We start from the raw sequence: 24,519 nt of genomic DNA, 5'->3' as shown, positions 1-24,519 counted from the left end.
ATAATTCTAATTAATTATAATAAAAAATATTGAAACCTTGGTGGACAATGTACTGAGAAAGAATGACTTCAGGCAATGGGTGTGTTATAATAGATGTTTTACAATCTGTACCGGTACAGACTTGCTACTGACGGTTAAGCTGTCCTGAGGCACAAACATGTTGTCTTTGGCTTGGCTTCAAGACTCTAGGAAAGGAGTAATGAATGTATGTAAATAACTTTTGAGGACAATCATTTAGAAATAACGTCAAGTGAAACTTTGAATCAATTAAAAAGTAATAATGAAGTAATATCGTATTTGTTGGTAGTGGGGCATTTTGGCTTCTGCTGCATCTTCCTGGTCTGTGCTGGAAACTCACCAACCCTAGTACCAGATACACCACTAATCACTTGATCTAAACAGTATTACCATAAAAACATGTGTTTCCTTTTGATTTCTTACTTCTTTTTCCTGTCCAGAGACCCCTGTGTGGTAGCAGAAAGAGCCACTCTCTCTTTGGGGTACTTAGCTTTTTCCTGGAGGAGTGAATATAATTTATAGTTTATGTCTGTGGAGGTTCTCAGCCATTCAGGTCATCGTAGTCTAAGGAGCTTGGAAAGAAAAGCATCTGGACTTGAAGATGTTTCACCTCTCATCCAAGAAACTTCTTCAGGTCTAAGGTCAAATGGTGGAGAGTCACAGATTTAAGCCCTGTGGGAGTGTCCCCCCAAGAGAGATAGCGGGCCTCCTAATGATCCTGTACCTAATCATACGAGCCAAGGTGTGAAAACAGCTGTAGGTCACAATCAGCCAAGGTTTCGTGTGAACTCATTGTGAAACCAAGCCCCACCCTATCATGTAATCTCCTGAGGTCAGAAGAACCAGGATGTGCATAGGCACGGGATCTAGTAACTGGATCATAGATGGCAGACAATTGGTGTCGTAAGCCACCACCTCTGTTTAAAGAGGGTAAACAGAGGGTAAAGCAGAGGGTAAACAGAGGCGGTGGCTTACGACACTGTCTACAACTGTCTGCCATCTATAATCCAGTTTTGATTCCCTTTACACCCATGGGAGACACTCCCATTGGTCTTAAATCTGGGACTCTGAAGAAGCTTCTCGGATGAGAGGTGAAATGTCTTCAAGCAACTTAAAGAAGTCCAGACGCTTTTCTTTCTAAGCTCCTTAGACTTTATAATTTATGAGAAAATATTCATAATACTGAAAAAGTCTTATATTGTCAAAAACTAATATCTTATCTGACGATTGCTTTGGTGAAAAGGTGCTATATATTACAAACAATGTATTAATAACAACAAGATGACAGTGCTTTATAGACTGTTTTTGTGGAAGTGGAAAGGGCAAATTAACTCAAAGCCTTTTTCTAGAAGGATGTTAGGTGTAAATGTGTCTGTGAATGTCATGTGACACTATTATCATCTCTCTCTTATAATAGTGTCAAAGATAATAGTGTCTTTGACACTATTGGACCTAAAGTTTTAACCATTATTAAAACCATCCCAGCCGATTTTAACCATACCATAGTGAACCTATTTCTCAAAAAAAAAAAAAAAAACAACAAACAAAACAAACAAATCTCAATGCAACAGTGTTCTCAAATTCTAAACCAATCTCTAAGCTCTCCTTCCTGTCCAAAATCCTGCAAAAAATTGTCTTCCTTCAGTTCCAGTCTCTACTAGAAATTAACGATATCTCAGAAACATTTCAGTCTGGTTTCAAAGCGAAACATTAGGAAAGCGTAGAGCTCCCACCCAGGCAAAAGAAAAATAGAGCTATATCACATGTAATGTGAAAACTTTATTGTTCTCACAATATACTTTTCACATTTGAACAACATAATATCATGTTATTACAATATACATTATATACAATATACATTATAACAAAAAACTTTTTACAAAAAAACAAGTAGAGGTGACATGGGCCGTGAGATTGAGACACAGGCATTAGAGCCTCTTAATGTGTGTTTTGTTTGGGTTTCCACCAGCGTGGAATTACCAAAAATAGAGAGAGCATAGGCTAACATATAAAATGGGAAAAGACCGCCGTGTAATCCATTTATTTCAACAAAGTAACTGTATTCTGAATATCACCTTCTTAAATGGTAACTGTAACGGAATACAGTTACAGTTACTTTTTATATTTTAAATACGTAATGCCGGTCCATGTATTCCGTTACTCCCCAACACAATCTGCCCGTGATCAGGTACCCTGCTGGGATAATAAGATGGCCTGGAGATAGAAGCCACTGACATCAAGACCAGGAAACTCCTAACCCTGCATGGAGGGTTTCACCCCAAGTCCAGCACCCTAAAGCTAGATGGATGCTAAGCAGAAAAAAGGAGGCCATGCCCTAGTGAGTGTCAAGCACCACAATCCAGGATGAGACAACGATCATCCACAAATACATAAGGAAGATAGCCCCAACCAACTGCGTGCTCAGTGAATACCTAAGGGACCAGAAACCAGAGGAGGAAGAGCAGGAACCATCATGGAAGGACAGGCCCCTCCACAGTATGTACCACCGGCAGATAAAGAAAGTGGCTGACATCCAGAAATCCTGGCTGGACAAAGCTGGACTGAGAGACAGCAGAGAGCCACTAATCATAGCAGCACAGGAACAAGCTCTGAGCCCAAGATCCACAGAGGCTGGGGTCTACCACACCAGGCAAGACCCCAGGTGTAGGCTGTGTAAAGATGTCCCCGAGACAATCCAGCACATAACAGCAGGGTTCAAGATGCTAGCAGACAGAGCATACATGGAACAATAACCAAGTGGGCGGCATAGTGTACAGAAACATTTGTGCCAAATATGACCTGGAAGTCCAGAGGTCAAAATGGGAGATGCCTGGTGTGGCGGTGTAGTGTAAAGAAAAAACAAAAATCAAAATTACCTTAAACTAAGTCACAATAAATTGTTTTGGGATGTCCAGTAGAATTTTACAGTATGTGATCAGCTGATCTTTGCTGATCTGGGATTCACTCCTGATTGTGGATTTACACACTGGAATTCAACAAGATACAAGCAAATATTACATAAGCTATCAAGCAAATATGAAGGTGGATCATCAGCTTAAATTTAGATTAATGTCTGATACGTTGTTACATGGAAATTCACAGCAATGACAGCCAGTTAGACAATGTCTTAAATGCTACATTTCTGTAACTTCATCACAGAACTGCAAATTAACCAACTTAGCCTGCACTAAACTGCATTAAACTATCTAGTATTTTCATAAAACCTCAGAATAAGTTATTCAGGAGGATGTTCTTCCTAAATACAATATTTGGATTAGGTTAAGATGGATTTAAAAATGATTAAAAATTAAGTTCTGGTTTTGCAGGTAAACGAAGACATTCTTTCTTCTTGTTGTTCTTTCATTGTTAATTCAGATGACTGACCAACATTTGAACTGCCTGTGAGATGCTACTCCGCCTGCCTCGCCCCCCAAAAAAGTCAAATAATCTGAAACACCAGACCTATCCCACTGGGCGGGAGCCCCACTTCCCTCCAGTTGTTTATTAAGCCTCTCTCAGCCCGAGAGTGAAGGAATGGACAAATACATAACTGAATCACTCACGACAGGCATCATCCGCTCTTCATCTTCCCCTGTGGTAGCATGGGATTTTCTTTTTTTTCAAAGGCAGTTGCTGAACATCAGGTTCACGTGAGGCAAATCCTCCCTCACTTCTTGGAAAATAGGCTTTTTGTGAAGGGGAGAAATGTGAATTCCATGTGAACTCTGTGACTTTTTGGGGTCACATCATTGAGCAAGGGAATCTGAAACCTGATCCAGTAAAGGTACATGCAGTGGTGTAGTGGCCCGAACCCTCCGATCACCAGCAGCTTCAGCTTTTTTTTACCGGCATTTTATCAGAGAGTTTAGTAAGATCACACTTCCACTCACCAGACTAACCTCACCAAAAGTTCCATGTCAATGGGACAGAGCGGCTCAGCAAGCCTTCACTCAGCTGAAAGAGAGGTTTTCTACAGCTCCCATCCTACAGCAGTTTATTGTGGAGGTGGATGCGTCTAACTCTGGGGTGCAGGCGGTCCTGTCTCAACAAAAGGACGACAAGCTCCACCTATGTGCCTTTTTCTCTCGCCAATTCTCCCCCACAACGTGTAATTGTGACATCGGGGACTGGGAGCTGTTGGCTATTAAACCTTTATAGGAGGAATGGAGGCACTGGCTAGAGGGCGCCGCACAACCATTCATTGTATGGCCTGACCAAAAACTTGGAATACTTTTGGTCATTCAAACGTATCAACTCCAGGCAGGCCTGGTGGGCTTTGTTTTTCACCTGTTTTGACTTTTCTTTCACCTACAGACCAGGATCACGGAACGTGAAACCGGATGCACTCTCCCAGCAATTCAACACCACAGAGGAGGAGGAGGACCCCAGACTCATTCTCAGTCAAGCCTGTATGCTCCAGCCCGTTGTGCCCTCTTTACAGGCCTTTGTTTTGGTTGTGCTCTCCCTCCCCCTCTCTTTCATCACTCTGCCTGGGTGGAGCTCATTGCGAGCGTTCGCTTTTGGACCACGCACCTGCTCCTAAGCACACACTGGTGATTCATCTTGTTCTCAGGCCACTGCTTAAGGCAGTGGCTCTGTTCTCCTTGTTGCTGGACTATTGAGTTTGATAAGTTAGTGTAAATCCAGCTTGGTGAATTCTAGTGTGCTTGTGTATGTAACTATTTGTTACTTTCGTCTCTCTGTGCTTAGACATCTCAAACTGTGGAAACTTAAACATGGATGTATACAGTTTAGAGTGTCGTGCGCGTGGATCTCTCAAACGGAGTGAATGAGTGACAACGATTTGTTTCTCTCCCCCGACCCTACCCCGCAGACCACTGGAACCCCTGGCTTTCCCTCCCACCTGTATATATTCTGCACCTGGTGTTTTTGTGTAAATAAAAGAACAGTTAACTTGTGATTCCAGTCTACTACTACACTACAGCTTTATTGCAGGCAAAGGAAAAGGCATACAACACAAAACTAAACTAAACTGGAAAAGAATAAACTAAACTCACGGGGAAACACACAGAGAAACATAGCCATAATATGGGACACACACACACACACACACACACACACACAACACTGACACAGAGAAACACCGGGCTTAAATACAATGGGCAATAACGAGGGGACTGAGACACAGATAGGGGAATACAGTTTGATGAAATCAGACATGACGAGACCCAAGGGAAGTACATTCATGCAGGACACAGACCTTCAAAGTAAAACAGGAAACGTAACACAGTGACGCGGCCTTGACTTGGGGCTACAACTGACGGGAGACAGATCAACTGAAAAGCACAGAGACCAAACATAAGGGAGGCACAGAGAACACTAAATACTGGGAATGATTACAAATAACACAAAACACTGGGTCACACCCAGGACAATGACAGCGCCTGAGTCCGTGTCGTCCAATTGTTTTTGTTTTGAACTCATTTGCTGATTTTTTTTTATGCCAGGCCAGCTATCAAAATTTTCAGTGATGTCACAATTCGTCCCTCTTTTTTTTCTTACTGACACAAATTCTGCAGTTTTTTATGCTCTATGTGGAAAAACACCAGTACTTTTAATTATACCCTGTTTTATTGAATGTTGTTAAAGACAACATGCAAAAATATTTTGCATACACCTTTCATATATTTTAAAAAAAGTTGCAGTCTATGACCAACAAAATTAGGACTTAAATACTTGGCACTTTATGCTAGGACAGTAAATAAGACTAAAAGCTGCATGTAAGTTCTAAGATTTACAATTTGAAGAGAAGCCAATTATATGCATATTGACTCAGTAGTGACTTTTCTTTCCTCAACGTATTACTTTTTCATGCAATTGCAGGCTTCACTGAGTGGGAACACAGGTCAAGACATATTTGGCAATCAAGACAAACTAAGACAGGACAAAAAACAGATAGAAAATTGTTACCAAACAATATGCGCTTTTTCTTGTTCTTTTTTTTAATGTTTTTATTTTGTCATATCTTTAAAATACATTAGCAAAACAAGAAAAAAAACCCTAACATTTAAACAATAACATTGTATATGAACATTTTGAATTTGAAATACTGAAATGAACATTTTTTTTAAACATTTACATAAACATTCACAACGCAAACTCTTGAGAGCAAAACATACTCTGATTTTTAATTTCGACAAGAAAATAAACCATAAAACTTCAAAGGAACAATTTGAAATCTCGAATTGACACTATAGATATTACAATAAAGGTGGTGTACAAAAAAATTCTATTTTACTTATTTACAGAAAAGTGCAATAAAACTATTAATTTCAGTAATTTAAAAATTGCAGGCAGTGGCAAGAGAAATTTCTTCTGCTGATGATTCAATCTTGTTTAAGCAGACTGTAAACCACGGGCAACTGAGGAATAACTTTTACTAACTGATAATGACAACTAGGGCTGAACAATTAGTCGTGTTTTTGTACCTGAAATCAAATTTTAATTCAATTCAATTCAATTTTATTTATATAGCGCCAAATCACAACAAAAGTCGCCTCAAGGCTCTTCATAGATACAGAGAAAACCCCAACAATCATATGACCCCCTATGAGCAAGCACTTTGGCGAAAGTGGGAAGGAAAAACTCCCTTTTAACAGGAAGAAACCTCTGGCAGAACCAGGCTCAGGGAGGGGCGGCCATCTGCTGCGACCAGTTGGGGTGAGAGAAGGAAGACAGTTATATTGTTTAGTTATATTGTTTGGTCAAAGCTGTTTACTTTCAAATATATATTTCAAATCTAGTCTGAATTAGAATATGTGTTATAATAATCTGAAATAATTTCAATAAATCATTTACCACTAAAAGGCATCAGGTATTGCACATTACTCTCCATAAAAATGGACCAGTTTGGTAATCTGTCCACGAACCAGCTTGTCGGTTTTTGGTATTTCAGTTTTGCAAAGTGACTAAATCTGACTTTGCAGTACCACGTCTAGGCCATTTACACATATAGTCAATGTGTCAATGCCTTCAACGCATGTGTTGAAGTGAACCACATTCATCATAGATGTTATAGTTCTATGTTAAGTGCATAAATGTGTTATCATTACAGCATCTAGTTATGATTAAAATACATTTGTGAGAAAATGACTCCTTAAACCCAAATTAATGTGATAAGAACTACTTAAAATAGCAGATGAAACTCTAGAAAAAAGGTTTCTGAGGAGAAGGCTTTCATTTTAGTCTGTCTGACCCCAGTGCCATCCGTTAACACGGAGGAGGCGGGGTTTATGATCTACAATGCAGCCAGCATAACGGGGGACTGTCAGGTCGCCCACATTTTCTACAGTCATTGGTTCATGCTCTTGGCCTACGCACCTGCAATTATTCCACTCACCTGATGCGCAGTGCGGCGGCTCTGTGTTACTTGTCGCTGGATCGTGGCGCTCGTGTTTCTGTGGATGTCTAACTTGTGTTCTCTTCCCGTGTACAGACCCTACTGGACGCTTCCCTATTTTCCCTTGTCTTTTTCGTGAGTTAGGATATTCGTATGTGGACGTCGTGTATCGTACAAAAGAGGACGCGTGAGGGACTGGCGATTGAGAAGAGGAGTTTTGGACGTGTTCATTTTTCCCTGGATTCCCAGGAGCACTAATTGCCCTGCACTGTTGTTTATAGCGCCTGGTGTCACTGTAAATAAACTCTCTTTAATTGAAACCTTAGTTCTGTGCTAGAGTCCGCTCGTTCACCTCGACAGGATCGGCAATTAAAATTTATCTTTCAGTTTCTATTCTTGGTCATGGATGATTATGTGCGAAACAAACTGACTGAATGGAAACTAAGTGACTGGATTGATGCATTTGAAGGTAAATTATTACTGTGCATCAGTGATGGGTACAGATATTGCTACTTATACGTTTTGTTAACTCTGAAAAATAATACCTATTAATACACATTTAATGCTTCTCTGTACTATAGCATGATCAGTTTTGAATGTCGTCTATGCTTAGAGTAGCAAAGCATTTGCGGTTTTCATATTTACTACACAAAATGTGCAAGAGAAAATGTCCTAAGACTGGAAAGTGATAGTTGCTTAAAATAAAATGGAATTAAATGTGTTCAAATCATACATCAATGCAGAACTCCTTTAAAAAAGTGTTTCTGAAGTAATTTTATAAATAATCGTTATTTCTGCTATTTAACTTTATTACAGCTCAAGAAATTGATGAGGAAAGTCTGTATCATCTCAATGATCAGGAAATTGATCAATTGATCGCAAAAGCTGGACCTAGAGTAAAATTCAAGGAAAAACTAAAGCTGTTAAAGGTAATTAAAGGCTTTAAGATTTATTTCCTTTTTGTCTGAAAAACCACACTCATGTTAAAGTTTACAGATGAATTTGTTGTAGAATAATTATGGTGCACAAACTACTTAACTATCAGTGTGTCTATGATATTATTCACAAAAGTTCTTTCATTTTTTGCCAATATGGATTTGTAATGTTTTCATTATGTTAGGAAGAGCAAAATACAACCCAACCACAAAAAGAAGCAGTCAATACTTCTGGTCAAGTAAGTCAAAAACAGTTTCATGGCACTTCTTTCAGTATCTGTACTGTAACTTACATTTTTAAAGTAAACATTTTACATTGATTTGCACATAGCTTTGCCTGCTCTGCAAACAAGAGCCTAAAGAAACAGCTGATTTGGATCAGCTAAGGATTATTGAATTTCAGATAATGAACCAGCATGCCTTCATTTGTCATACATATAAACTAAGGTGACCTGAGTCAAAGTAAAGCCTCAGTCACACAAGCCAAGAGACCAGTTGGCAACCTAAAATCCTTACAACCCCACCAATTAACACGTTACAACCCCATCACTAAACTGATGCAACTGGCTGATGTTTGTGTACACATTTTACCCTAGCAGCTGGTGGTTGCCAGGGACAGGGGGTTACCAACTGGTCTCTAGGTCTGTGTCACTGGTGCTGAATGAGGCAGAAATATTAACTCATGGGATCTTGTTTGTTGAGAGGCAAGAATATGAAAGCTTTCCATTTTTTCATTGTTGTACTAATGGAGAACGTAAGTCCATATATTTATTTGTGCATGTTTTGCACACTGTAAAAAGTGCATGTGAAAGTTTTTTTTTAATTTTTTTTTAAGTTTGTTAAAGAGCAATGTGTCTCTATACAGGTGATATAATTTCCTGTATACATTCAATTATGCATACATGTACAACTACAGTAGTTTAATTTCAAATATAAAAGTCAGATATTTCTATTCATCCTCAGGATTTTCCATCCATAAGTGAAAGAGGTGAGAAAAATGTCTGTCATTCTCATTTTATTACATCTAATTTATTTATTTTTACAGTAGTACTTTTGCAGCATTTAAACTCCATTATACAGGTAAAAATCATCAGATATAAGTTTTGTAATATTTTTAATGGTGATTTCAAATCTGTGTTTAGTTTTTTCTGTTTTTATGGTGAAGCTAGTTATATATTACATGATAGTTGTTATAATTAGCCTAAGCATGTTACCAGATTTAACAACAGTTCCCTGTGTTTTATGTTACAGACGGCATTAATTGCAATTGATTTCACGTGTTACCATGCCTAGAAATTGTATTAATCATCTAGACGATTTCGGTTACATGTGTGGTTTATTCACGACAAAAGCACAATGTCGCCCTCTTACCACAGACCTTAAGAAGATATTCAAATTGTACACTGAAGGAAATTGTACACACCTGATAAAAAGCTTAAGATCACTTGAGAAATGGCGAAAAAATCCCATTTTGCATGGTTTGGATTTTAACAAGGTTCCAAGTAGAGCTTCAACATGCAACAAGAAGAAATGGGAATAAAAAAAATAAAGAAAATTTAAAAAACTTTTTTTGAGCATGAGGTCCAAACTGTCAGTTCTGTGGCGTTCAGAGAGACGAGGCCTTTGAAGACATTTTTTGTTTTTGAAGCCCTTCAGTCTCCGATGCCGTCTGATGGTTATCGGGCTGCAGTCGGCACCAGTAATGGCCCTAATTTGGGTCGAGGATCATCCAGTGTCTTGGCGGATAACCAATTGGATCCCCCGGCTCAGTGCTGGCGAAACTTTTTAAGTTTAATAAAAACTGCATGCAAATCCATTGCAAAGTAGTATTACTCATAATTCAAAAAGTTGATGTGATGGAAAAAAAGTGAAAGCAGATTTGAAATTGGAATGAAAAATCTTGTTTAGAAAAGTGTGTTGTGGTTTCTGATGATTAAAAAAAATGTTTACGTGTGTTATCAGAAGTTACAATCTTGAGAGAAATTATTTTCTTTTTCTAAATCCAAAAAGGAAAGAGAAAGTCAGATCATCTTCAGAGTGAGCCCAGAAAATGGCAACCACCTCTTAAAAAACAATACAACTGTGCAGCAGGATCACAGTCAGGTACATGTATAAATAATGAAAAATTCTAATGTGCATTTTTTTGCAATATAATAGCTATAGTATGAACTTCAAAAATTCCCACAATTTTTCCTGCTTTGCATATCAGTGGGCCACATTTTGCATTACACTGGTTCCTGGTTCCTAGTTATTAGTTTTTGGGTTTTTGTTGTTGTTTTGTTTTGTTTTTTTACTCTGACAGAAACAGAAATACTGTCTGATGTCAAAAACATAATGAGATGTGTCAGTGAAGGACTACATTGCCGTGACAAGCTCAGTGCTTTCCTAAAGTAAGTAATAAAGATTCCCTATTTTTGTTGGATGTTCCAACCAATTCCAAGAAAGTTGGGACAGTCTGTAAAGTGAAAATAAAAACACCATTTATGAAATCTCTTACTTTGATATTGTATTGACAATAAAACACAAAAATATATCAAATTCTTAAGCTGAGAAAATGCACCATTTTAAGAAAAAAAATAGAGCATTTTGTATTTGATGTCAGCATGTCTCAAAAAGGTTTGGAAGGGTTTTTTAAAAGAAGCTAGAAAGTAAGTGGTACCAAAAAGAAACAGTTGGAGGAACATTTTGCTGTAATATGGTTTAATAAACATACTAAAGATTTGAACTCTGTCAGAGCTCGACATGGAGCTGTGATTCAGCTCATTCCAGTATTAAGGTGAATTGTTCCAGAAACCATAATCTCACTTTTCAGAGGTAAATGGCCTGTATTTATATAGCGCTTTACTAGTCCCTAAGGACCCCAAAGCACTTTACATATCCAGTCATTCACCCATTCACACACACATTCACACACTGGTGTGAATGTGTGTGTGAATGCTATTGATCACTGGAGGTGATCAATAGCACTAATTAATTGGTCATGTTTTACACATATGTAGTCTATTTAGAGACGCATTAAAAATATCAAATCTAAACATTCTAAGTAAGTTTTTCAAAATCAAATCTTTCTGATTTCGCCACATTTTCAGTTTGTCTCTGAGAATGGGTCAGTTCATCCATATTTAAACTCTTTCAACAGAGATAAAATCAAGAATTTGGAGACAGAAAGGAGACACCTGGTAGGTGTCTTTGGTAAAACTGGGGCTGGAAAGAGCTCTTTAATCAATGCCATCATAAATAAGGAGGGCCTGTTGCCTTCTGGAAGTGTCAGTGCATGTACCTCAGTGATGATAAAGGTGGAGGCTACCAATGGATCAAAGTATGAGGCACACATCGAGTTCATTACAAAAGAGGTAGAATGAAATATGAATATGGTGATTCTTGAAGTAATGTGTTACAATGTAGCTCCAAAAACAACTAAAATTAAGATGCCATTTTATTTGTTTTTTTTAGGATTGGGAAGATGAGGTGCAGTCACTAAAACAGGCTCTTGAAGACAATGACGACGACGATGATGATGATGGTGGTAATGATGATTTACTTGATCCTGACGGAAAGTTATCTGCGCTGTATGGAGAAGAGTGGAAAGAAAGATCCACTCACAGCCTCATGGACAACAAATATTTCATAGATATTCCAGAGTTTCGAACATCCAAGATAAAAATTTTGAAAAGTGACTCAGTAAGTGTACAGTAATACAGACCAACATGAACTTCTTCAAACTTGAATTCTTTTTCTAGAACATCAGACCCCAGTTTGGATGAGATGCAGGTTAGTGTGTGGCTTATGAACATGACATAGAGAGCAGTAGGAAGTCACTACAGTGGCGGCAAGCTATGCTGATGCTGATCTTTTTAGTAGGAACATGATGTCCATGCTATGTAATGCCTCCCTACTTGGAAAGTGCAGACAGAGAAAAAGCACTGGTGAAGCAGATGTTGCTGCAGTGTATTGCTGAACAGATATATGTCTGCAATATGTTGATGTGCCTTCTGGGAATTTCCATTAAAAATATTTGGCACCCACCAAATAAGGAACAAAAGTCCAAATTACAATTGTGGTGTTTAAAATTTGATGTTTTATTTGTGGAGGTGTTCAAGAATTTCACATTTGAACACAGAAGTAAAAAAAAAAAAGTACCACAGATTTTTATAGACTGGAGGTCTGCTGACTGAGTCAGGTAACATAAAACAGGAAAGATTCAACAATCTATGCCAGTAATTCACAGGCTAATGCAATTGCTCTTGCTTCAGTGAGTGTACATGGGGGGCTATTTATATGGATACACCATAATAAAGTGGGAATGGTTGGTGATATTAAAGTCCTGTTTGTGGCACATTAGTATATGTGAGGGGGCAAACTCCTCAAGATGGGTGGTGACCATGGTGGCCATTTAGAAGTCGGCCATCTTGGATACAACTTTTGTTTTTTTCAATAGGAAGAGGGCCATGTGACACATCAAACTTATTGATAATGTCACAAGAAAAAGAATGGTGTGCTTGGTTTCAATGTAACTTTATTCTTTCATGCGTAATTTACAAGTTTCTAACCACTTATGTGTTCAATGTGCTGCCCATTGTGTTGGATTGTCAATGCAACCCTCTTCTCTCACTCTTCACACACTGATAGCAACACCGCAGGAGAAATGCCAGCAAAGGCATCCATTCAACTGGCCCACGTTGACCAATACACTTTCCAGGAAACTGTTCATCTAGGAATGCTCAGACCTGGCACCCATAATGTGGTAGTGCACCATCTTGCTGGAAAAACTCAGGGAACGTGCCAGCTTCAGTGCATAAAGAGGGAAACCTATCATCATGTAGTAATTTCAAATATCCAGTGGCCTTGAGGTTTCCATTGATGAAGAATAGACCCACTATTGTTGTACCCCATATACCACACCAAACCATCACTTTTGTTGTTCCAACAGTTTTGGAGGGATCCATCCAATGTGGGTTAGTGTCAAACCAATAGCAGTGGTTTTGTTTGTTAAATTCACCATTCACATAAAAATTTGCTTCATCACTGAACAAAATCTTCTGCGTGAACTGAGGGCCCTGTTCCAATTTTTGTTTTGCCCATTCTGCAAATTCTGTGCGCCGATCTGGGTCATCCTCGTTGAGATGCTGCAGTAGCTGGAGTTTGTAAGGGTGCCATTTGTGAGCAGCTAATATCTGCTGAAGGGATCTTCAACTAATGCCACTCTCCAGTGACATGCGGCAAGTGCTATGCTGTGGGCTCTTGCTGAATGAAGCTAGGACAGCCACTGATGTTTCTTCATTAGTGACAGTTTTCTTGCGTCCACATTTTGGCAAATCCAACATTGAACCAGTTTCACGAAACTTAGCAAGCAGTTTGCTGACTGTAGCATGGGAGATGGGTGGTCACGTAGGGTGTCTTGCATTGAAATTTGCTGCAATGACCCAGTTACTGCGTTCACCAGATATCAACACAATTTCGATCCGCTCCTCACGTGTTAACCTCTTCCACATGTCAATGGCTGTGAACAAAGAGAAACTTGTAAATAACTCATGAAAGAATAAAGTTACGTTGAAACCAAGCACACCATTGTTTTTTTTTGTGACATTACCAATAAGTTAGATGTGTCACATGGCCCTCTTCCTATTGAAAAAGCAAAAATTGTATCCAAGATGTCCAACTTCTAAATGGCGACCATGGTCACCACTAGGGATGGGTACCGGTATCCGGTACCATGATGGCACCGGTTCTGACATAAACAGTAGTAACCAGACCGAAAAGCAGCGCACATTTCGGTGCTTTATTTCGGTGCTTTTTTTTCCTGAGCTGTCATACACTTTGAATTCTAGCCAATCATTTTACGTTTCTGAGGATAGTAGGCGGGTCCAGGTACGTACGTTCTTTTAGAGCAGAGCTACAGATTAAAAATGCCCAAGGCGAAGCGGTCAAAAGTCTGGCTGTACTTCACAGCAAAATATGCAAACTCAGCAGCCTGTAACAAGTGCTTTAAGGTGATACTGTGATACTGTGCAAAGGAGGTAACACCTTAAATCCGATGAAACACCTGGCAACGCATAGCGTTTTTTTTTAAAGCCGAAAAATGCGCTGTATTTGATAGCTTGCTGCGAGACCTCACACCGAGCGCATCTACTGCGGGTGGGTTGCCTGTTATCGGACCGGAGTTAGCAACATCCCCCAAAAACACGAAGAGTAGAGTCCTGGCCCCTAGCCCTGCCAGTGTAACAGAAATGATGACGGATAATGATGCAGCAGCAGCCATTCTTCTCTGCGTGAGTAGCTTAATGTTGTCCGTGTGTAATTTACGTAGTAGGCTGACCACGTTATTACATTAATGCATGTAAGGTGAACTAGCAAACACCGTCTTAGTTACATGCGGCTGTCTTCTTGTTTGATGACAGATACTCCCTTCACCCTGGCCAAAAAGGCTAAAATGACCAAAGAAAAAGTGGAAAACAGCTAAACATGAGAGGTTTTTGGACAAAGTTTGTTTTTTCCATTCTTTAAGCACTGCTTCCAGCCAAGAGTGATACCATATATGCCCTATAGCTGCAGAAAAGGCTAACATTGTTATCTTTTTACAAAAAAAACCAGCTGAATATGAGAGGTTTTTGGACTAATTTTGTGTTCTCCATTCTTTAAGCACCGGTTTGAGCACCGGTTTGAGCACCGGTTTGAGCACCGGTTTGAGCACCGTTTAAGCACCGGCACCGTTTCAAAAGTACCGGTTTGGCACCGGTATCGGATAAAACCTAAACGATACCCATCCCTAGTCACCACCCATCTTGAGGAGTTTGCCCCCTCACATATACTAATGTGCCACAAATAGGACTTTAATATCACCAACCATTCCCATTTTATTATGGTGTATCCATATAAACGGCCCACCCTGTAGTTTAGACGTTAAGCAGGTACCTACTAATTGGAGGGTTGGTGGTTTAATCCCTGGCTCGCCCAAGTCTTCGTGCCAAATATCTAGTAACCCCTAGTTGTTGCTGGTGGAGTGCTGCTGACTTCGACTGAGAAAATTGTCGGGCGGTGGAAGGAATGCTTCAAGGACTTCCTTAATCCCACTGATACATCTTACGAGGAGGAAGGAGACTCTGGCAATGAGGGGGACGAACCGCTAATGTCCAGGGGTGACGTCACTGAGGCAGTTAAACAAGTCCTTGGTGGCAGAGCCCCTTGTGTGGATGAGGTCTGCCCCGAGTTCCTGAAGGCTCTGGATGTTGTAGGGCTGTCCTGGCTGACACGCCTCTGCAATGTTACGTGGAGATCAGGGGCGGTACCCCTGGACTTGCAGACAGGGGTGGTCGTCCCCATTTTTAAGAAGGGAGACCGGAGGGTGTGTTCCAACTAAAGGGGGATCACACTGATCCTCCCCATTTGGGAGACCTCAACCTCCATGACCTCCAAATCTGAGGTTATGGTTCTCAGCTGGAAAAGGGTGAGACGAGTTCCTGCCCCAAGTGGAGGAGTTTAAATATCTCAGGGTCTTGTTCACGGGTGATGGGAGAAGGGAGCCGGAGGCCAATAGACGGATTGGCGCTGTGGCTGCAGTGATGCGGACGCTGCACCGGTCAGTCGTGGTGAAGAGCTCAATTTACCGGTCGATCTACGTCCCTACCCCCTCACCTATGATCACGAGCTGTGAGTAGTGACTGAAAGAACGAGATCGCAGATACAAGCCGTGGAAATGAGCATTCTCCGAAGGGTGGCTGGCCTCTCCCTTAGAGATAGGGTGAGAAGTTCAGCCATCCGGGAGGGGCTCAGAATAGAGCTGCTGCTCCTCTACATCAAAAGGAGCCAGTAGGTGGTTCGGACATCTGAAGGATGCCTCCTGGGCGCCTCCTGGCTGAGGTGTTCCGGGCATATCCCACCAGGAGGAGGCCCCGGGGCAGACCCAGGACATGCTGGAGATATTATATCTCTCGGCTGGCCTGGGAACGCCTTGGTGTTCCTCCGGACAAACTAGAGGAGGTGGCTAGGGAGAGGGAGGTCTGGGCTTCTCTACTTGGGCTGCTGCCCCCGTGGCCTGGCCCCGGATAAGTGGAAGAAGATGAATGGATGGATGGATTTCATTTCCTGTCTTCTTTTTCATGCAATAAAACTTATGTTATGAGCACAGACAATACATTTTCTTTTATTCATCCCATTACTTTTTGCAGGCTGAAAGGTTGTCTGAAAAATTTGTGAAATATACAAGAAGTGACTCAAATGAGAGCGAAGAAGTAAAGAGGTGGTACTGGCCGCTTGTGAAGTGTGTGACTGTCAAAGTGCCAGACAATGATTTTCTTGATCACGTCACACTCGTGGACCTTCCTGGAAATGGTGACTCTAACAGAAGCAGAGATCAAATGTGGAAAGGGGTAATTCACAGAAGTCATGTCATCTTTCTTCAAAGCATTTTTTTATTTATAATTTACATACTTTTATTTCCTTTTCAGTTTATTGCCAGTTGTTCTACAGTTTGGATTGTGACTGAAATGAATCGAGCAGCATCAGAAAGAGAAGCCTGGGAGATCCTGGAAGAGGCCAGTAGCCTGCTGGGAAATGGTGGCGAGTGTCAGCAAATTTATTTTATCTGCACCAAGTCAGATCATGAAAAACCAGATGATCTGTAAGTCAAATATACCAAAAATTCTAATTACAAAGAAAGTTTGGCACAGATGCACATGGTGACCATACACTTCACTATTTAATTATTTCAACAGTGTGGATGTCCATTACAACAGAAGTTAAGGTCTCCCATTGCAATAGGCCACACTTGCATAGAAATGACAAATTCATTTAAGAACTATTACTTACAGTATTACAGGTGTCAAGATATGACCCTGTGAACAAATCCCCAAAATCTACTGGCCTGGAAGTCCAGCAGTTCATCTAAACAAAAGGCACTTATAATAAAACAGATACAGAGTAGGTGTCCCCCTATAGTATAAATCAGTAAGAGAATGTATAACCTCTCTCATGACCTTAAGTTGTGTGTGCACGCCAGAACACTCTGGAAGGCACACACAGTCTCTACAGACTACTACGGATCAAACCTCTATTATTATGCAATCGATTATAAAACTCTAAGCATATATGAGTATATATTTCTAAGCATAAATGACAATCAACAATATAAACCTTACATGTGGGGTCCAATAGTCAGTTAGTGGTTTGTGTGGGTGTGTGTGGTGAGGGGGAATGGGGGAGCTGGTAGTGACTTCAGGAGTCTGATGGCTTGTGGGATCCTCACAGTCTGGAGGATGAGGCCCCAATGCTGCGATAACATCTGCCGGATGGGAGAAGGGAAAAGAGTCTATGTGATGGGTGGGAAAGGTCAAGCACTATGCATGAGGCCTTACTGGTGCAGCGTTTGTGAAAGATGTCCTGTAGCAGAGGGAGAGAAGTTCCGATGATCTTTGCAGCTTCTTTGACGATCCGATGTAGCTGGCTGAGGTCGCCGACTTTGCAGTTTACAAACCAAACGGGGATGCAGCTGGTCAGAACACTCTCTGATGCTCCTGTAGAACATGGTGAGGGTGGGTGAGGGTGGGAGGAGGGAGGTTGGCCCCCTTTAGGCTTCTCAGGAATTGGAGGCACTGCTGGGCCTTTTTGGTGATGGAGGTGGTGTTAGTGGTCCAGGTGAGGTTGTCTGAGATGTGTGAGATTGTGCAGTCATGTGTCAGGAGGGTGAACAACAGAGGGCTGAGAACTCAGCCCTGAGGAGCTCCTGCTGGTGATGTTGTTGCAGATTTGGATGGACTGAGGCCTCTCTGACAGGAAATCTAGTATCCAGTTGCAGACAGAGGTGCTCAGTCCCAACTTGCTGAGTTTGTCAAACAGTTTTTGGGGGATAATGGTGTTGAATGCTGAGCTAAAGTCTATGAACATCATTCTGACATTGGTGTCTTTCTTGTCCAGGTGGGAGAGGTAGATGTGAAGTGCAGTGAAAATAGCATCCTTGGTCGTTCTGTTTGGCCAGTATGCAAACTGCAGTGGGTCCAGTGAGTAGGGGAGGTTGCTCTTCACATGTGCCATGACAAGTTTCTCAAAGCACTTCATCATGATGGGGTCAGGGCGATGGGACGGTAATCATTCAGGCAGGATACAGAGGATTTCTTTGGCACCGGGATGATGGTGGTGGACTTGAAGCATGCTGGGATGATCATCTGGCTCAGTGATGAGTTGAAAATGTCTGTGAAGACCAGCTGATCAGCGCAGTCTCTCAGTAAGCGGCCTGGGATGTTGTCTGGTCCAGCAGCTTTTCGTGGGTTGACCTTGGTGAGAAATCTCCTCACATCGGCAGAGAGATGGTCTGGTCGGTGGTGGGGGGCGTGGCTTTCTTTGCTTGTGTGTTGTTCAGGGCATCAAATTGTGCATAGAACTTGTTCAGCTCTTCAGAAAGTGTGGCATCTCCATCACAGCTGCTTGGTACAGGCTTGTACTGTGTGATGGCCTGAATGCCCTGCCCCTGGATCTTTTGTGCATGTGCACGCTTTGCTTATCGGATGGCGTGAGAGAGGTTGGCTCTGGCTGTTCTGAGAGCTGTTCTCCAGACTGGAAAGCAGCATCACGCTCTCTCAGACATGCACATACCGCTGAACCAGGGCTTCTCATTGGGTCTTGTGGTGATGTTTCTGGAGACACTTACATCTTCTGTGCACCTACTGATGTAGCAGATCAGAGATGCAGTGAACTCGTCCAGGTCCAAGAAGCCATTTTGGGTGGCTCCCTCTTTAAACATGTTCCAGTCTGTGCACTCGAAGCAGACCTGAAGCGTTGAGACAGCCCCAGTTGGCCAGACTGATGGTTTTTCTTGCTGGTTTTGTGCGTTTCAGCAGTATTGCGTACGTGGGCAGCAGCATCACAGTGGCATGGTCAGATGAGCCAATGTGCGGGCGCACAGCTGTCTTGTAGGCCCCGCACATGTTGGTGTAAGCTTTATCCAGGTAGCTCTCTCCTCTGGTTGGGAAATTCATGTGTTGGTGGAATTTGGGGTTCATCTAGTTTTAGACTGTTCAGTGGAAGTTTTCATTACGGTGCCACAACTATGCACACAAGTGCTTACACCTTAAATGAGAAAAATAGAAATTTTCCATTGCAAACTAATAATAAATTACTTTTATATCCCATTTTCCTTCCTTTCTAAAAGAAAGAAAATCAAGAATGCAGTGAAGAATGAATTCAAAAAGCGGAAAACGATTACGGTAAATTTATAATCTGACAGCAAAATCTAAAACAATTATCTTCTAAAACTGCCCAAAAAGTAAAAACTGACTAACAAAAATGTTCTCAGAATCACTTCAGTGAGGATTGTTTCAAAGTCTTCACAGTGAGCTCCAAAGAGTTCCTCAAAGGGGAGAATGTAAATCCAGATGTCAATGGTAGGTGAAGTAACTACCAGTTACTTAAAGTATGTTTTTGTGTAACAGAAAATGTATTGCTCAAGTTTATATTTCTTGTTCAATTTTTAACAGAAATACTGAAACTCAAGGAAATTTTGAAAAATCTGAATGATGCTCATTCAGAGACATTAAACTATGTGTCTGGAGCTTATGGGATTCTGTCTTTGATTCAAGGGGCCAGAAGTGGAGAAGTGGTAAGATTGTGCAATAAAGCCATTCATAGTCTTCTTAGAGGTCATTAAAAATACATAAAAAATACACACAAAAAATGTTCATAGCCACTAAAGTGTGTATTGTAAGGTATCCTCACATTCACTGAAAATGTGGGATATTGGACATCATAAATCTATATGTGGTAATATATTATTAGTGATTGAGTAAGGAGAGATCATTTGGAAGAACTGAATATTATTTATTTAGAGGCAGATGAATGAAGACAGACTTATCTGACTGAACTTATGCATGAGCTTAATGTTAAAAACTTGGGTTTGTCAACACCCCCTCAAACATCGTGAATGAGTAAAGAGACAATGTTTTTATGTTGTTATGTTTTCCTGCTTTAAATAATGATCTTTCTTTTTTTCAGGTTGAACAAAAAAATGATGTGTTTGCAATCCTTGAGGGAAACTTGAGCATCCAACTTAATCAAGTCAAAAAAGCAATTGAAGACATTATAAAAGCTTTTGAACAATGCCTAAGTGAGGGAGTTGAAAAATCCAAAAAAGCATGTGAAAAAAAACTGAAGTCCTTCTTATACCCTAGTGTATGTATTTTTATTACAATTAGATCAAAACCTCAGGACACTTTGTGACCATGTTAAAAAAAATTAAATAAAAATTCTGTTTTGTTTCAGAAAAAAACAAACAGAGCTTTTCACATGACACTAAAGTCTGCAGTTAGGAATGATGGCATCCAGAAACCAAAAAAAGGAAAACCTAAAAACCTCAACATGATATTAGCGTCTTATTTGACTGAAAGCATTGATGAAAAATTCAGAGATACCTTCCCGTGAGAATAATCGAAATCTGAACAGCACCAATATATACAAGAATAAATGTATCCAAATCGCAGAAAATCATAAACTTGCTAGTACTGCCATTATTAACCATATCTTTGCCCCATTCAGAAACAACATAAAATGTGGACATTTCAATGGAGCCATCGATGCGTTTTCACTCAGCACTGATTCACTGATTGAAAAGTACAAAGATGTCAAACTGCAACTGACATTTCTCCAGACAGAGGTAAAAGAGCTTCCCTAATCATTAACCTGTTGGCTTATCTGTTATTAGAAAATCATTAAAAAGTGAACTTGTACTTAATTTATCTTAATATTTGTTAAACAATGCTAATCCATATTTTGTGTTTCTAAGGGGGAAAAAATGAAGACAAAGCTCAACAAAACCATCCTCACACAAAAGAAATTAATCTACAACAGTTTGACAGAGACAATCAAGGACAACATGAAAGAATGCTATAAAGGTAAGAAAGACATGAATGAAGGTATTTCTATTAAACTGTGCATAAAAATTATTGTCTCCTTGTAGAAGCAGCAGCATTTACAGGAAAAGGCACCCTGAAGAACATGAGGGACACTATTGAGAGACATGTGCACTCAAAGATGGACATGTTTGAGGAAGCAAAAAATGTCATGTTGGAGCTCTTGAACGATTTGAAGGTTTGTTACAATTTTATATGAATTTATGATATGAAATATGATGAAACAAATTATTTTGGTGATTTTGGTGAGATGTACAAAAATTCCGAAGCAACCCTGAAACACATATCAAACCAATAATTTATATCTTGTCCAGTTATTCTTGGATTCAATAGTTGCCTCTGTAAAAAGTAAAGTTTTTGATGATAAATTAGGAAACTGTCCTGAGGACACTGGAGAAAACCATGAAGGATTCCATTGAACACTCACTTAAGTCGGAGGCCTGCTCACTGCCAGGTAAACAGAATATATAAAGTATTGATGTTAGTATTAGGAATCTTATCAATACAAACACTAACAGTAAATGTATAACAAATGCAAATACTGTGTTTTTAGATGTTTCGGAACATCTTGAGGTGGTGAAAAAACATTATGATGAACTTAGTGTCATTCAAGATGAAGAAAAATAACCACACTAGGTAAATATTAAAATGTCACAAATTGTTTAAAGGGCTTTGATCATGAACTTTTGTGCTGATTATTGTGAGCATTATCTTTATTTACAATTTAACTGATCCGTCCAGCAGCTGATCCATTTCTGATTTGCTCCACAGAAACAGCTGAGGCCTGATGACCCACAGAGCATCCCTGAGGAAACACTGATGAATACACGAGGTCTTTAGATACTGTCACAATAATTTTTGTTTTGCTCTCTTTTACTGTTGTGTTGGTGTGTACTTTCGACTTTTAATAAATTTTTATACAAAAAGCATCTGGAATATTAGAGATATCAATTAAAACTGCTAATATTAAGGTATTAATCATGAAGGTCTAAATCATGATTTGATTTCTTTCTTTTTTTAAAAATTTGTAGTACATTTTTAATCACTTATAGCAGAGCGTGAAGATATGTAATGCATTTCCCCATTTAAACCTGAGATTTATGGTTTTAATTGTAAGAGCCTGAGATTACGGTTTCCAAAATCATGCTTGTTTTATATGTCATAATTTAATGTTTTAAGTTAATGTGTATACTGTGGGTTCATTGGGATGGGAGCATTTATTCTAATGTATGAGATTATTAGTTAAACATTAAGCCTTATCCAGCACTGAAATGATATTTAACACTTTAACTTCTTAGTTCTAATGGCAAATACTTGTTTGTTCCAGTTATAACATGTGTGTACATGACAAATAGTAAGAAATAGGCATAAATAATGTTGTAGGAAATCAGCAGCTACTTCAGTCATTTTCCTGCCATTTTGCTTTTTCTGGGCTTAGAATTACTAGTGAATATATTACAGTTTGGGTTTCAGTTCGGGGTTTTGAGTTTCTTTTTAATTATTTTAAGTGTTTAACATTTTAATTATTTCTGCACATATCGTTGAATTCTTGTTTTGATTTTTGTCTTCATTAATTATCTCGTGTTTCCTCCCCCGACAATGCTTTCTTGTATTTTCCTCCTGAAACGGTTCACTCACGCTTAGCATACTTTCATGTTTCCTGTAACCTTATTTCAGTAATGTCAATACTTCAGTGCTTCCTTTATTACCTCTTTTAGCATACAGGATTAAGATACACTGAACCATCCTTGGTGAAATAAAGATATTTACATCTCCTAATTTATAGTGACAGACCATGCAGTTGTTGAAGAAAAAGTATAACAAAACTAGGCTTGTGACATAGAGCATTTAAATGTTAATCATACGTGTTCTTTTCTAATTTTTGGGGGGGATACCGAACTGTTAAATCCACAGATGATTTTTGATGATTATACCGCTGTAATAAAATTGGCTTCTTCTCAAGAATTTTTAAGCTCTATTGACAATTTATCAATTATTAAAGCTGACTGGTGGTCACTGTCACATTGTTTTTTTGTTTTTTTGCTTCCTGTTGGAGTCACACATCTAGGTTTTACTCCAGCACATTGCGTTGCAGCTTTTATGTCATTTCGTTTTCTTGTTTCTTAATCTGCACTGATTCTAAAAGAATGCATGTAGTTCAGTTTGTATACTGTTCAATAAATCTTAAGTGCAAGCAAATATTTACATTAGTCACAAGATAGAAAGTTTTTTTTAATACCCCAGATCTTTTTGCCCTAAAGCCACCAAAAAATTGCATTGCGGGACCAACATACAGTGGCGTGAAAAAGTTTTTGCTCCCTTCCTTATTTCCTACTCTTTTGTGTTTGTCACACTTCAGTGGATTTTCTAAATGAAGGTCCCAGAACCTAGGCAGAATGAGAGGAGGTAAGAAAGGTCAGAAGAAATGAGAAACAAGTGCAAAGTGTCCAGATCAGATTTTTCCCTCTCTTGTGCTTTCTCTCCTTTTTAAATCCACACTCTCTCTTTAAATGTCTGCTTCCTCTCCTTTAAACCCAAACGCACTACTGCCACGGTAAAAAGACAGAGCGAGCCCCAGAGAGCAGCGCCATCATCCCCATCGAAACAGCCAAACAGCCAGGCAATATGCTAATGAACTTCTTAATGACTACCACCACTTAGGAACTGCTAATTAAAACCCATTTAATTCAGAGACACTTATCAAGCTCTAAGGGAAAAAAAGCATGCAAAAATTTCCTAGGAAGACAAGCAGAGTTATGGCCACCTTTGGTATTTGTCAAAGCCTTCCTACTCCTTCCCCTCCTGTTTTGCCCTCCTGTCTGTCTCTGTCACTCTGTCCCGCCGGCTCGATTGCCTCTAATGGACGTGATTTATTTAGGCTGACCTAACCATTGTCAAAGGGAGCAGAATTTGTGAACTTTTAGAGTGGGCACACTCATCAATGAGCTAGGGGGTTGGGGGCAGTCACGACTGGGAGTAAGTGGCGGGTGCAAGCAGGTGGGGCATTGCTTGGCTAGAATCTATCCATGCAATCTCCAGGCCACTTCATTAGCCACCCCATACACATCTACACCCTCTATTCTCAGCTATGTAAATAGGATGCCAGCTAAATACTTAATGAGAAGTGAGATATGAGCATTTGAACCATCTGTGTAATGCACAGAACTAACTGCTAAAATCCAAATGCATCTTATTGTAGCCACTGAAGAGTCAAGGAAACTTTTTTTTTTATTAGAAAACTTTCTAAAATAAATTCTTCTTTTTCTCTTTACTGTGTTAATTCCTCACACACACACACACACACACACACACA

General features: G+C 39.8%; 1 protein-coding gene across 1 annotated transcript; it reads left to right on the top strand.

Annotated features, from left to right (window-relative positions):
• Positions 1 to 7,705: 7,705 nt before the first annotated feature.
• On the top strand, positions 7,706 to 23,084 carry LOC102787354 (nuclear GTPase SLIP-GC-like). The gene is made up of 21 exons (XM_087840288.1): positions 7,706 to 7,847; positions 8,195 to 8,307; positions 8,499 to 8,552; positions 9,277 to 9,301; positions 10,324 to 10,416; positions 10,616 to 10,703; positions 11,453 to 11,666; positions 11,767 to 11,994; positions 16,479 to 16,679; positions 16,758 to 16,930; positions 19,454 to 19,508; positions 19,598 to 19,685; positions 19,779 to 19,900; positions 20,293 to 20,469; positions 20,560 to 20,714; positions 20,833 to 20,950; positions 21,080 to 21,188; positions 21,254 to 21,384; positions 21,579 to 21,660; positions 21,760 to 21,842; positions 21,978 to 23,084. Exons 1-20 carry the CDS (start codon positions 7,781 to 7,783, stop codon positions 21,831 to 21,833), a joined length of 2,367 nt encoding a protein of 788 aa, XP_087696414.1. The 5' UTR covers positions 7,706 to 7,780; the 3' UTR covers positions 21,834 to 21,842; positions 21,978 to 23,084.
• The last annotated feature ends 1,435 nt before the right edge of the window (positions 23,085 to 24,519 follow it).

The sequence above is a fragment of the Neolamprologus brichardi genome, chromosome 4, assembly GCF_056152115.1.
Source record: "Neolamprologus brichardi isolate AB-2024 chromosome 4, ASM5615211v1, whole genome shotgun sequence".
Taxonomy (NCBI): domain Eukaryota; kingdom Metazoa; phylum Chordata; class Actinopteri; order Cichliformes; family Cichlidae; genus Neolamprologus; species Neolamprologus brichardi.
Note: the sequence above shows the minus strand (reverse complement) of the source record. Positions and strands in the feature narration are given on the sequence as shown.